Source organism: Echinops telfairi, unplaced genomic scaffold (assembly GCF_000313985.2).
Source record: "Echinops telfairi isolate 266 unplaced genomic scaffold, ASM31398v2 ScPeMD7_8;HRSCAF=38, whole genome shotgun sequence".
In the NCBI taxonomy this organism is placed as follows: domain Eukaryota; kingdom Metazoa; phylum Chordata; class Mammalia; order Afrosoricida; family Tenrecidae; genus Echinops; species Echinops telfairi.
Genome location: NW_022103905.1, coordinates 13,875,757 through 13,890,898, shown reverse-complemented (window position 1 = coordinate 13,890,898; position 15,142 = coordinate 13,875,757). Strand labels below are relative to the sequence as shown.

Genomic DNA, 15,142 nt, shown 5'->3' with positions numbered 1-15,142 from the left:
CCTCTGTCTGCATTGGCTGCTCTGAGCAGGGATACTGTTTTCAAGGCTTGGTGGGCCAGGATGTGCTCCACTCTCTCTTCCTCCCCCTTCATTTGCTCCTGTGTGCTCTGATCAGACATGTCCCTCTCCCTGAGCTGTAGCTTCAGTGCTGTCCTCTGAAGTGAACTCTTCTGCGGGGAGGAGGTGCTGTCCATGTAGTTGGGATTGGGGCAGGCCCCTCAGAAAAGTAGGTTTTAACTCCTGAAAATTTGAATGGATTCATTGTGAGTTTGTTTAATTATAGGAAGCTAAGTTTAAATTGTTATTAAGATAAATAAGGATGTTCTAAATATTCACCTGATCTTTTAAGGTTGAGCCCAACTGTCTCTTTCCTGATTCTTCAGTAGGTAAACAGCAGAGGGTGGGCCATATGTCTGGACCAGAAGGAAATCTCACAAATAACTGAACACTCTAGAAAGTGATTGCAAAAGCACTTCCTAAAACTGTACTGAATTTTAGAGTTTGATATTCTTAAATTGTAGTTCTTGAACATTTTATTCCTCTGGTGCACTTTAAAAATTGATCCATTATATGTTAATATAGCACATTTAATGAAAAAATATTTTCCAAAGTAAAGGAAGTTTAATGACAGGAGTGATACTCTTTTACATGTTTGTAAGCCATTTTTTAATTCAATATATTAATCCTTTATTAGATATGTGTTTTCTAAATGTTTTCTCTTATTCTATAGGTTATCTTTTTACTTTATTAATGATGGATGTCCTTTGAGCCACAAACGTTTATTTTGTTAAAGTTCAATTTTTGTTGCTCGTGCTTTTGGCTTTGTATATAAAAGAACACCTGTTCTTGAGGAAGCAGAACATTTCATTCTATACACAAATAATTACTTTAACCTCATTCCACTCTTTTTGGAAGTAAATTCTCCTAAGAATAACTTCACCATTATTCACTGCCTTTCTCCTTGTCCTCTAAAGGTTTGTAATCCATCCGTACATAAATGGAGGAATTCGAAGGCAGAATGTGTTAGTCTTCTCTCACTTTTACCATCCTTCAGCCTAATGAAGCATATACCTACTTAGACCTTATTCCCTCTACTTTTTCCATAATTACCCTATTTATTTATAGACTATAAAGTCATTGTACTTTTTAATCTGGATTCTGAGGAGGAGGCAGAAGGCTCAAGTGAGGTCCTTTCTTTATATCCTAGAAGATTTAGTAGAGGGGAGGAAACCCAAACTATTCTCTGGAGTCTGGACTCTTTCAAAGTATAAAAACAACAAGTCCAAAGACTGGTTCATGGAGGCTTGCCTAGAGTGGTCAAGAAGAATGATCTCTAGTGGAAATATTAGCACATCAAGATTTATCTCTGCCTTAGAAACACACGAGCTTAAAAATGATCTCTTACATTTCTCCACCTTTTAAAAAATCATATTATTGGGGGCTCATACAACTCTTATCACAATCCATATGTACATCCATTGTATCAAGCACACTTGTACATTTCTTGCCCTCATCATTCTCAAAACATTTACTTTCTACTTGAGCCCTTGGTATCAGCTCCTCATTTTTCCCCTCCCTCATTAAACCTTGATAATTTATAAATTATTATTTTGTCATGTCTTACACTGTCCAATGTCTCCCTTCACCCACTTTTCTGTTGTCTGTCCCCCACGGAGGGGGTTATATGTAGATCCTTGTAATAGGTTCCCCCTTTAGCCGGATTTGTAAGGTAGAATTGGGATCATGATAGTGGGGGGAGGAAGCATTAAAGAACCAGAGGAAAGTTGTATGTTTCATCATCATTACACTGTACCCTGACTGGCTCCTCTTCCTTGTGCATTTCTCTATCTTTTATGCATCAGAAATCCCTCTCTCTTTTCCATTTCCTCATTCTGCACCATCAATATTGACCTCATTGGAGTCCAGACGTAGAGAATCATAACTCTGTGACCAGTAAGAACCCAGTCTTTTTTTAAACTTCCAAATACCCCTAGAATCTCTCCATACCCATTGAAACACCCTGTTGTTGGACTACTGACCTGGGTCAAGGGTCTCTTTCTACACTCCATCCTGTACAGCAACGCCTCATTAGTTTTCCTCAGACATTACTATTCACCATAGTCCTTTGCAAAAACCAATCTTCAGTGACACCTTCATTTGTACCATGATACAAATCCACTTTATCTCTGCACAGCCATCAATTATTGTACAGTCGTATTGGCCGTTTCCGCATGGTCCTGCGAATACAACCTGCCCATTTCTGCCTCTATGCTTGCCTTCATGTCACTCCTTTCCATCTACACCCAATGAACTGTCTTCTAAAGCTTATTCAAAACCAATTTCTGCCAGTGGTCTTTATTTGGCGGACCCATCTGTATTAATTTTATTCTCCACTAAAGTGTAATAATATTTGACACATGTACCACATATTTAACTATGTGATTATACAAGGGGGTACCACCAACATTGTTTTTTTCAAAGCTGTGTATTTAAAATTTTTTTATAAAACCACCTTATCACCTTCAATGCACTCTCCATTATACTTAATATATTTGTCACATTTGCAATTCCATTCTTGGAAACATTTTTCAAACTAACTCTGCTTGGATGGCTGACAGCACCTCCCTCAAGTTTTTTTTCACCTCTTCTGCATTGTCAAATCGCTGTCCTTTCGTGTCTCTCTGCATTCACAGAAACAAAAAAGAAGTTGCAAGGAGCGAAGTCAGGTGAGTAAGTTGTGTGGGGCAAGAGAGGCATGCTGTTTTCTGCCAAAACTGGCGCACTGATGTGGCTGCAGGAGCAGGTGCGTTGTCTTAGTGACAAAACCAGTCCCCCATCTGCAACAAATCAGGGCTATTTTGTCACACACTGTTACACAGTCTTCTCAGAACCTCTAAATAGAAAGCTTGATTAACTTTGCCCTGGTGGAATAAACTCCAAATACACTATCCCCTTCACACAAAAAAACACAAACGAGCATCTTTTTGGGGGGGGGGGGTACCGCCTCATATAATGTCATTTTCAAATATAGCTGTCATGCATTCTGAATTTGTCAAACTTTATCTTACAGCTATTTCTGCATTTGAAGTTCAGCCAGTATCCACTGAGGTCCACGAAGGTGGAGTTGCTAGATTTGCGTGCAAGATTTCCTCAACCCCTCCTGCAACCATAACCTGGGAATTAAATCAGACAACTCTACCTATAGCTCTGGACAGGTAAATACACCTTTGGGGGTTGTTACAAGTATAGTGACAATGACTCATCATAATGCGGCATGAAGGAAGAGCATTGGAAAGCTCATTTCATTGTAGTGTAGTAATAACAGTTTCTGAAAGCATTTCAAACATAAAAAAGAAATACATCATCAGTCTGTGGCACATGGGGCATAGATTTTGTCAGGGAATGGGGCGGTGAGGGGCTCGGAGCAGAGTTCAGATCAACTCTCCTGCTGCTTGGTTTCTTTCCTCTTCTATCATTTCCACCTGTAGGGCCAAGGGTAACAAGGTTCTAAGAAGTCAAAATGCATCTTCTCTTGTGGAAATAGCAGTGCTGATGGAAGAGTTTCCTGTGTAAACTCTGGTACTTTCCTACTCCTGTCTCTGCCTTTCATTTCAAACCCCCTGCTTCTAGCTTGTATACACACTCCACTTGCGTACCTAGAGCGTTGAGGGTGGGGATCAGGAACTTAGTAGCAACTTCAACAAGTTTTAATCCTGTCCTAGTCAGTAGCAATATTCCTCCAAAACCAAAACACACTCACTGTCATGGAGTTAATGTCGACACCCTGTGGATTTCTGAGACTGTAAGTAAACTGTTCATGGACGTAAGACAGTAGGAGCACCGAGGAGCTGCTGGTGGTTTCGAACTGCCAACCACACAGATCACAGTGCAGTACTACACCACTAGAGCTCCTCAGCAAGATTCCTACGGGGGGAAAAAATCATTTGCTACAACAATAGCACACTCAGATGGAAGACATTACTCAATGCAGTAGTTTCTCAGTTACATATAGGGGAGAGTACATTAACAGGAAAGAAATCAGGAACTTCAAAAAATCATACTGAACTCTGGACCACCCATTTAACTAAACCGAAAGTAAAGTGTCAAACCACACACACCGCGGAATTATTTATGCTCAGAGAGCCGTAGAGATTGCAGTGGCAACAATAGATTCAAGCTGCTAATTTAAACAACCTCAAAAGTATTGCAATAATACTTTTTTAAAGGTGGGCGTGCCAACCCATTTCAACCCATTCATTTCAAAGTAAAATACAAAATTTACTACAAAAAGTTTAATGGTACTTTTTCTCCTAACAGAATAACTGCCCTACCAACAGGGGTATTGCAGATCTATGATGTTGGCCAAAAGGATGCTGGGCTTTATCGCTGTGTTGCTACTACAGTAGCCCACAGACGTCAAAGTATGGAGGCTTCCCTGATGGTGATTCCAGGTACCACACAGAGGGTTTTTTGTTTTGGGGGGTTTTTCTTCCGATCTTTGTGACTCCTTATGGCCCAGCAATATTTTTCTCCTCTGGCTGTAATAAATCCACCCTGGCCGTTGAGTCCGTTCGGACTCGTAGCTGTACCTTTGGGTTTTCAAGGCTGTAAATCTTCACAGAGGCAGGAAGTCCCTGCGCTCTCCCTCGGGAGCCACTCGGGACCTTGTAGTCTGCAGCACCACGCGGAGCCCTAGATGCTACCAGGGCTCTGTCAGCGGCTTTTTAAATTTCATATGAAGAAATTAGCTGCTCTTAATAGCTCACTTGTTTTAGGTTGCTAGCTAACCTGTTTTATGTTATGGCAAATCTTTAAGCATGGTTGGAATTTTGTTTTATACCTAGAAAATGTAAACAAGTACCAAAAATGAGAAAAATAATGACCCCTTTGTACCATAATTGCCCACGTCAACAAAGATTTTTGTGACCTGCTAGCTTTTTTGCTGCAGCTGCATAAGGAAAAGTCATTACTTTCTTTGATAAAAGTAATGCATCCTTATTATTAAAAAAATTAAATGATGTAGATGCTTGAAAATATCATGAAAATATCATGAACCCCAACATCCAGAAATTGTCATTGTTAACATTAAGTGAACAAAAGTTTATATTTTTACCATATACACGTAGCTAGATAAAAATCTAGGTAGATTAATGAATATCATGAAAGAGATACATTTTTTTTAATTAAAATGGTATCACAGCCTGATGTTAGCTTTAATTTTAAAGCAATGTAAATTACCTCGAACCTCGCTGGATATAAAAACTGAACTTGTTGAACTTCACCAGATTTCTTCAAAGATAGTTAAGGGTTTAAAATGGAAAGAAAACCCTAAGAGGTGAAGTTCTATTTTTCATGAAGAATTTTTATTCTAGGTAGTGTCTGGTAACGACCGGTAAAGATAAAGGCGGGCACACGTCTCCCACTCTGTCACATAAACCCTTAACAAGATTAGTGAAAATAAATAGTGCCGTTGTCACCTTCGTCAGAGTGTGTCTTGACTCTGGAGGAGTCATTCTCACCCATTTTATTTTCAGGCGCTTACCTGAAGTTTTATTTTTATATTCTGTCTTCTTTCCCCACTCTGCTCCCTGTAGCTAAGGAGTCTAAGCCCTTCCACACACCAACCATCATTGCAGGGCCGCACAACGTAACAGCCTCCCTTCATCACACAGTTGTTTTGGAATGCATGGCCACAGGAAATCCCAGACCAATCATTTCGTGGAGCCGTCTTGGTGAGTCATCTCAGGGGGAACAAATATTAGGTATTTTCCTTGTTTTTCGTTCTTTCGCGGGAAGCCTGAGAGATGTTTGTTTTACATACAAAGCACATGCGTGGCGACTGTGTCATTGTTCGTTGTTTGGCATTTCAGTGTGCTTAGAGAGTTTTAGTGTCGAGAGCCATGCACGCGTCATGATGGTATTGTTTAAACAGCGGTCTACTGATGACATTTTGGATCACACATCACAGCACTGTTTTAACGGACGTCTCCTCTTTGAAACAGATCACAAGTCCATTGATGTCTTTAATACCCGGGTGCTTGGAAATGGCAATCTCATGATATCAGAGGTCAGGCTGCAGCACGCCGGAGTGTATGTTTGCCGGGCCACGACCCCGGGTACACGGAACTTCACGGTTGCCATGGCAACGTTGACTGTGTTAGGTGTGTTGTCTTTTATTTCTTGTAATCAAGAGACTCTTGCATTTTAACATTTGCAGTTTTTACGTCATCTATAACTTACTTTCACATTTCTTGAGTTTTGTAGCAGTGACAGGAAGGCAGGTGACCCCCGTAATGAATTACAGGTGAAAATTTAAGCACTGTTTTAAAATAAAGATACAGAATCCTCCTGAAATCATCATCCTATCTACCTGTTGGCCATTCCCTTCTTCCTGTGGAAGCTTTTATCCAAGTAATCCTCATACACGTTCATATACTCAGCCACCAAGCCAAATTTCTACGAATCTGCCCATTGTCTGCGGACACAAGTGGCTGCAGGTGGGGTTTTAGTCAAGTCACATTTGGGTTGATGTATTTTCCATATGCTTAGGCAGATAGTCTCAGCAGGGAAGGTCTGGGGGGAGTGGACAGGTAACTGAGCAAGGCGAGGGCAGGGATCTGGATTGACAGACGCAGAGGAGCATCAGCGGGGACGCGATGCACTAGCATGAGACTTGTTGGATCATTTGTTGCGCTGGTCCCAGGTGCTTTGTTGTTCCTCTTGGAAACTCAGATTTTTTTTTCTTTAAAAATTAGCGCCTCCTTCGTTTGTTGAGTGGCCAGAAAGTCTAACGAGGCCTCGAGCCGGCACTGCTCGATTTGTATGCCAAGCAGAAGGAATCCCCTCACCCAAGATGTCCTGGTTGAAAAATGGAAGGAAGATCCATTCCAATGGTAGAATTAAAATGTACAACAGGTGGGTTGTATCCCTTTGTTCCTGTTTTACATAAAATTAAATGGCTTCAGTCACTTTTATGTGAAATGGATATGGGATCACCTGAAACACCTTCATAATCTTGGTAGGTCTACGATCACTTAAAAAACAGAACCTGCGCACACCATAGACTGCTTTGTGTTTTTCATAGGGCTCATAGAAGTGGCCTGTATCACTAAGCTATAATGAAGTAAATCTTGGGCAGGTCCTCAGACCAGGGTTCTAGTCTGCGTACAGCCACTCAGTTACCACATGTAAACCCATTGACCTTGTGTAGCCTCCACTCCGATCATAAAAGGGAGGGCACTGGAAGAAACAATCGCTCTCCAGGAAGTATTCTTCAGTTCAAACTTCATGATTTTAAGAACTCAATTGTTAATGCTATAAATAAGAATTTTCTTGTACCCATTTTCTTTCATGTGGAACAAGTTTTTACACAGTTTTGTTTACAAAGTAATATACTTTGTTAACAAATGCCAAAAAATTTTAGTAGTTTCATTTTTTAGTAGTTTTCTTTTTATATAATTTTTACATATCACACACTTCCATAGTTAAGTGACTTTTAAAGAGAGTTGTGTACACATCATCACAATCAGTTCTAGTGCTCCCTCCCCCATTAAAAACCAAATTTTTAAGAATTTAAGCTGTCACTTAAAACACACAGGATTTGGATATGACAAATTCTCTAAGGTAGACTCAGAAAATAATTAAAGTCATTAGTTTAAGTAAAGAAGCTTTTTCACTTGGCACTCATCACATGGTTTTTGTTCTCCGTGATTTTTATCCAGTAAAATGAGAGAGTGGTCAGGAAATAAGGAAGGATGGAAACAGTAAACACAGGGAGGAGATAGGGAACTTGATGTTACATTGTGAGGACTGTGATCAATGAGCTGAAGCAAAATGAGTATGAGTTGTTGAATGTAAAACAGATAACACTGGTCTGAAAACCTTTACCCAACTCAGCAGTGAAAAGTTAAAAAACCAAAACGTTTCCAAAGAGAAAAATACAATGAGTATGTATCCAACAATAGCTGAGCTTTACTTTTGTCATGATCTAGGATACTACATGGAAATAATAATTTTTTTTCTTTCTCCAGTAAATTGGTAATTAACCAGATCATCCCTGAAGATGATGCTATTTATCAATGCATGGCGGAGAATAGCCAAGGATCGGTTTTATCTAGAGCTAGACTGACCGTAGTAATGTCAGAAGACAGGCCCAGTGCTCCCTATAACGTGCATGCAGAAACGATGTCAAGTTCAGCCATCCTTCTAGCGTGGGAGCGGCCACTGTATAACTCAGACAAGGTCATCGCGTACTCTGTGCACTACATGAAAGCAGAAGGTGAGCAGGTTCAAGACTTTGTAAGTGCTACTCGCTGGCAAGGGTTTGTCTTCTAGTACAGAGGGCATCTGACATTGTCCAAAATAATGCTTTTGAAATTCTCTGACATTTACCTCTTCTAACAGAATCAAGGATCCCCTGTTTATTCATGCGTTAGGTACACCTTGCCTTGTTGTATACTTGTGTTATAATTACAGTTCAAGCCTTTTCTGATTTTATAAAGGAACACCAGCTAAAAATTACAGTAGCGTATTGAAAAAATTAATTCCAGCAAAGCTATAGATTCCTTAACTGGGACTTAATGTAATACTTTAAGTATGCAGTTACATAAGAATAGGGGTGTAACTCATGTTTATCTTCCCCAAAAGTACAAGTCACCTCTCTCTTACAAAGTTCACTCAGAATTACTGATCCCGTTTTTTACAACCTATTTTATCCTTAGATTTTTCTTTAGGAGACAATTTTCGAGGATAAAAAAGAAAAGCGATCTCTAAACCTGGAGATGCCTCCCTCAATTTCTCATAGGAACATGGTGGAGGTTTACAAAGTGTAGTTCTACCCAGAAGCAGCCCCCTTTCTATGCAGTATACATGAAAAACAAACATTCAAAGAATGGTGACATAATAAAATTGACTGTAGAAACAGGTGGTTTGTTGTTGCTTGGTTTTTTGGGGGGAGGGTTTTGTGTGTGTGTGTACTTTGAAGTAGTCTTGAAAAGGAATATTTTGAATTTAAATAAGGGTTCACGGTAGCAAGAAGAAGGAAAGTCTGATAACTGAGCATGGTGGACTATGTTAATTCCCTTTTTAGTGCTTTAAGGAGGTAAAAGGAATGCTGGTTCGGGTGGAGACCACTCTTGTTCACTATTGTGGCTATTTCATTAGAGCCTCCACATGTGGCTCAGTGGTCTATTCAGGGGCAGAACAAGCCTTTTTAATTCGAACTCAAGGACCTTGTTTGGTAGGTCAGAAATCGTACTATGCGGCTCCTAATTAACAAGCCATTAGCCAGTCTGTTGTGAAATGCCTGTAATCTTGTCTAATTAAAATGCTATCAAGTTAATTCAGAAATGTGGGAAAACTTAATCGTGGAATTTGCCTTCTGTTTTGTTTATAAATCCAGTGGTGAGAAGGGGCTCTGTCCTTGGAGGGTTTTGATTAGGTTGACATGCATTTATTGTGAATTGTCAGCAAAGTGCGGTAGCTGCCAGCACTCTGGTTCCACTTTACAGGGTCGCTCTGTAGGAATTTAATTCCACAAAGACAAATCCTTTCTATACCTTGCCATGCATATTTTATTAAGAATTGCCGAGGCTCCCCCGCCCCCCTTTCAAAAACAAGAAAAGCTTAGTGTGGGAGGAAGAAGCTTTTTCACAGCACTTTCTCCCAGCTCTTTGGCTTTCAGTGTAAATAAAAGAACAACTCGTGTCAGTCAGATTTAATAGAATCTCTGGGGGTAGAATGAGATCTTATGCAGGCTAACTTTTGGTTGGGTTTGTTTTTGTACAATGTAGTGCCCTTCCATTCCCTGCTGTCCTTGCACTCCGTTTTTTTTAGGGGGGGAGAAGAAGAAATGAGTTTAAGCAATCAACAGGTGCCCTGTTAGGAATTAGAATTTTCTGTTAGGATTCTACTGGACAGGAGTTCTGCTGCATGCTTTGACTGGATGTTAAGTGAGGGTTAAACTAAAAATTCACTGCCATCAGCATCCTGCTTATAGGACAAGGTAGAACTGTCCCCTGTGGGTTTCCAAGGCTGGGGATCTTTATTGGTGTAGAAGGCTGCGTTATCCCACTGAGCAGGTGGTGGTTTCAAACTGCTGACCTTGTGGTCAGGAGCCCAGCGTGTAAGCATTGTGTTCCCAGAGCTCCCAGATGAGGGCCAGAGAGGCTTGATTATTTTCAGGTGCATTTGGAGAGGATTAATTATTTTCAGGTGCATTTAGTCAGCAAAACGGCACATTACTAATTTGACCTGCCTTTCTGCGTTTTGGGAGCCCTGGTGGTGTATTGGTTACAAGCTGGGCTGCTGGGCAGGGGACAGATGGGACTGTCTACTCCTGGGAAACGCACAGGGCAGTTCTGCGGTGTCCTGCACAGTTGCTGTGAGTCAGCATCGACTCCATGGCAGTAAACGAGTGAGTGATGAGTCATTCCGCCTTTTTAAAAGTCGCATTAAAAGTAGAAACCCGATGGATCTGTTCTATGATTCTGTCAGAGCCTGATTCACAATGGATTCGACAGCACACAACAACAATGGTAGGGGTTAGATCCTAGAACCAGTGTTTCACAGTGAGGGGAAGGTAGTCTTTTCTGTTTTAATTTGACTATTCATAATTTGTAAACTCTGATTCTCCAAATCTAGGTTTAAATAACGAAGAGTACCAAGTAGTCATCGGAAATGACACGACTCATTATATAATTGATGACTTAGAACCTGCCAGCAATTACACTTTCTACATTGTGGCGTACATGCCAATGGGAGCCAGCCAGATGTCTGACCATGTGACACGGAACACGCTAGAGGATGGTAAGAAAACATGCTTCTTGAGCATTTCGGGGTGAACATCCGCTTGCTCAATCAATTTCAGTACACACGTGTGTTTTAAATTAGAGAAAGTAGCCCTTTTGGTTAAAAAGCAAGTGTAGTACATAGCAGGCGAATTTACCGTTTCAAATTCTGAATCTTGTTCTTTAGTGGTAGCGTTTCTGTTTATATTTCGCTGTGGAAGGTTTAACAATAAAATTCTTGTGTTATTGTATTTCCCCCCAAAGGTTCTCAGTTTACATTGTAAATATATTGGAAATATTTAAATGGATATAAAACAAACTTTTGTAGGCATGAAAAAAATATATAACTACAGCTAGATATTGAGTGTTCATACCGACTCTTCCCAAAGCCTAGAATTTGGAGCTTTTGAACTTCTGGAACTGGGACTTCATGTTTGGTCCCTGTTGATGAAAAAAAAAAGAGAGAAATCTGAGAAAGCCACAGTATAGATAGGTTTTATTTTAAGATTCAGAATGCTTACTTCAGTTTCTTCTCTGACCACAGGTTGAAAATTGAGTTGTCCTTTGGAGGGCATAGTTTTATAAGTGGTGGGACCATCTTTTTCCTTAAGCTATTCTTGGAGAATATTTTAAGACTCCTTTCAGGTTGTAAAAATGGATGTCTCACCCTCTAGGGCCGTGGTTCTCAACCTGCAGATTAGGACCCCTTTGGGCATCCAGTGGCCCTTTCACAGGGATCCCCTAAGGCCATATTTCCAATGGTCTTGGGAACGAGACACCACACCTTCTCTCCAGGTGGGTCTGCCCACATGCAGATAAGCCCACATATGGGGTCACCACCACATGAGGCACAGCATTAAAGGGTCGCAGTATGAGGAAGGTTGAGAACCACTGCACTAGTAGGGGCTTTAGAGAACTTGTCTCTCTGTTCTCTGTGGGAATGGGACCACTTAACATTTCTGTTCGCTTTCCAAGTATTTTCTCATACTTATGAACCAGTCCCTTAGCTTTCAGAAAACAGCATTGAACAAATGATTCCTGGGTTTGTGTGTGTGTGTGTGTGTGTGTGTGCATGTGGCCCAGGTGTTTTCGTTGTTGTTTTAAATCATTTTATTGGGGGCTTCTACAACTCTTATCACAATCCATACATACATCCATTGTGTCAAGCACATTTGTACATCTGTTGCCATCATCGTTCCCAAACATTTTCTTTCTACTTGAGCCCTTGGTATCAGCTCATTTTTTCCCCTCTCAGTCCCCTCTCCCTCAAGAACCCTTGACAGTTTATAAATTATTATTATTTTGTCATATCTTACACTGTCCGACGTCTCCCCTTACCCACTTTTCTGTTGTCTGTCCACCAGGGAAGGGGTTATATGTAAATCCTTGTAATCGGTTCCCCCTTTCTACCCAACCTTCCCTCCACCCTCCCGGTATCACCACTCTCACCACTGGTCCTGAATGGTTCATCTGTCCTGGATTCCCTGTGTTTCCAGTTCCCATCTGTACCAGTGTACATCCTCTGGTCTAGCCGGATTTGTAAGGTAGAATTGGGATCGTGATAATTGGCTGGTGGTGGTGGTGGGGAAGCATTAAAGAACTAGAGGAAAGTTGTATATTTCATCAGTGCTATACTGCACCCTTAATGGCTTGTCTCCTCCCTGCAACCCTTCTGTAAGGGGATGTCCAGTTGCCTACAGATGGGCTTTGGGTCTCCACTCTGCACTCCCCCTCATTCACAATGATAAGTTTTTTTGTCCTTTGATGCCTGATACCTGATCCCATCGACACCTCCTGATCACACAGGCTGGTGTGCTTCTTCCATGTGGGCTTTGTTTCTTTTGAGCTAGATGGACGCTTGTTTATCTTCAAGCCTTTAAGACCCCAGATGCTGTATCTTTTGATAGCCGTGGCCCCAGGTGTTTTACATACATTTCTGCCGTGCTCCTTATTTGGCTATTTATAAATTCCACGTTTGACTAAATGGGGGAAAAAAATCCATTATCCTAATACCAAATTTCAAAGTTTTAGTTTTTATTTAAGACCCTGTTCCATTTTAGACTGAGCCATAGTGTCCTCTTTAGTTACCTCATAACATTTAATAAAATAACTTCTACTGTGTATGTCTAAGAAGAAATGCAAGCTAGTCTATTTTGGTTATATGAGGCGTACCCGCCTGTATATCCTTGAGTCTAGGCTAAGTCTACTCATGACAACAGAGTGATGCCAGTGGAGTTAGGATCTCCCAAGTTTTCTCTCCTGTAGTCCTTTCCTTACTCTGTAGCTTCTTTTCTTTAAGAAGGTTTTCTGGATACAATGCAGACCTCATGACACTGATTTTTATTTTTAAAAGCTTTTAAAAATCATTTTATTGGGAGCTCTTTCAGCTATCGTAACATTCCACAGTTTAATCACATGAAGCAGTATTGTCCAATTTTTACCACAGTTTCGAATCATTTTCTTCTTGAACTTCTTGATGTCAGCTGCCCTTTGCTCCCTCCCTCTCCCACCCTACCCTCCAGGCACCTTTATTATTATTATTTTACATAATTGTGTGTGTGTGCATGCGCACTGTATCTTTCACAATCCAGTAAATCCATTCACATACCCTTCTTTTGTTCAATCCCATCGACTGGGGTTATACAGTCATCAATGCTATCAGCTCCCTGTCCCCGACCCCCTTTCTTCTCATGCCTTTAGGGAACCTTTACTCCTGTTACTGTTTCCGAAGGGCTATCTATCTTGACTTTCATGTACCGAATGATCTTATACAAGTGAACATATGTAAATCTAGCATGATTAATGAGGTAAAACAAAGAAAAAACCATAGTAGTAAGGGGAGGAAATATTAAAGAACTGGAGCATAGATATGTGGTTCATCAGTGCCACACCACACCGTGGGCTTATCCTTCCTTCCACGGGACCATTCTGTGAGGGACCGTCCCGTTATCTTACAGGTGGGTTTTGGGTCTCCACTACATCCATGCCACGACACTACTTTTTAAATGTCTACACCTAGCTCTCCTCTCTTCTGAGCCCACACTTTTCAAGCAGATGCACGCGCACAGCACGGTGCCACCAAACAGCTGACATTGTGGTCCACTTACATGCTTGCTGTGCGACACACTTCCCCGCATCATCTCGCTTTATCTTTTACACGACCCTGTAGTAGAGGAACTCCTGGTTTACACGTGGTCAGTGCTGCAGAAGAGCATATGCTTTCTGGTCCCTTGCAGTCTGCCCTTTCCCTTTTGAGCTGTGTGGCCGTGGGTAGATTGTGTAACCTCGGGTCCTTCAGTGTCCCGTGGGAATTATAATGGTGCATCCCTCATTAGGTGGTAGTGGTTGTTTTGAGTTGTAGAATTTTCTCTGTAAAAGCACCTCATTAGGTTTCATGAAAACAAATTAGTTCATATACATAAAGGACTCAAAAGTGCTTACTATATTGATTTGTTCTTTTCTACTTTTTCTTTCATTTATTCAACAAAATATATTGAGTACCTGCTATGTGTTGCACACTATTTATTAGCAGACAAAAAGCAGAATTCTCCTCACCTTGTGGAGTTTACTTGCATTTGTGTGTGTGTGTGTAGAGGCAAGGGGCAGGTAAAAAAATAGCAAACACAGTAAACAGTAAGTTATATACTGTGTGAGATAATGGTAAGTGCTGAAGAGGAGAAAGGAGAAGCAGAGGAGGGGCTGGGAGATCTTGCAAAGGAGATTGAGATGTACCACAGAGTCCTCAGGAAGGGCAAGTGACATTTTTCTGAAGCGTTGAGCAAGTGACTGTTGTACGAAGACTTGAAGAAATGCGACAAGGGATTGCCGAGGCATGTGTCTAGGGTAAGTGCACTCTAGGTGAAAGCGCTGGATACTGCAAAGGTCCTGATGCGGTGACGGGAAGGGGAGCAGGAGAGAAGGCAAAGGCATGATGAAGAGTAAACTGCGTAGGCCAACATTGTATACAGACAGGGTGTTCTATGAAGCCCTCATGGGCGCTTTGGCTTTGGCTTTGAGTGAACTGGAAGCTATTTTGAGAAGAGTGATAGGATCTGACTTCATTTTAACCGAGAATAGAGAGCAGGGATGGGGCAGAGGCACAGAAACCTGTTAGGAGGCTCTTGCAACACTACAGGCTCACGGGGATGATGGCCAGGAGAATGAAGGACGTATTGGGAGTGATGGGGCTGCAGGACTGAGTGTGGCGTGTGAGTAGAACAGAGGAGTTGAGGATGACTCTGAGGCTTTTGACCTGAGCAATTGGACACATGGTATGGCCATGACCGAGAGTTAGGAAGACAATTGAAGGAGCTGTCATTAGTATCCCCATTTTGTATTTGAAGCAGTTACGTGAT

The 15,142-nt window shown here is 41.2% G+C and overlaps 1 protein-coding gene across 1 annotated transcript in view; it reads left to right on the top strand.

Moving 5' to 3' along the window:
• The window catches only part of PRTG (protogenin), a 168,494-nt gene that overhangs the window by 97,472 nt on the left and 55,880 nt on the right, over positions 1 to 15,142 (top strand). Inside the window, exons 4-10 of the mRNA XM_004709441.2 lie at positions 3,071 to 3,215; positions 4,318 to 4,451; positions 5,595 to 5,732; positions 6,003 to 6,161; positions 6,756 to 6,915; positions 8,031 to 8,278; positions 10,642 to 10,806. Coding sequence (XP_004709498.2) covers positions 3,071 to 3,215; positions 4,318 to 4,451; positions 5,595 to 5,732; positions 6,003 to 6,161; positions 6,756 to 6,915; positions 8,031 to 8,278; positions 10,642 to 10,806 — 1,149 coding nt within the window. The remainder of the gene's footprint in view (positions 1 to 3,070; positions 3,216 to 4,317; positions 4,452 to 5,594; positions 5,733 to 6,002; positions 6,162 to 6,755; positions 6,916 to 8,030; positions 8,279 to 10,641; positions 10,807 to 15,142) is intronic.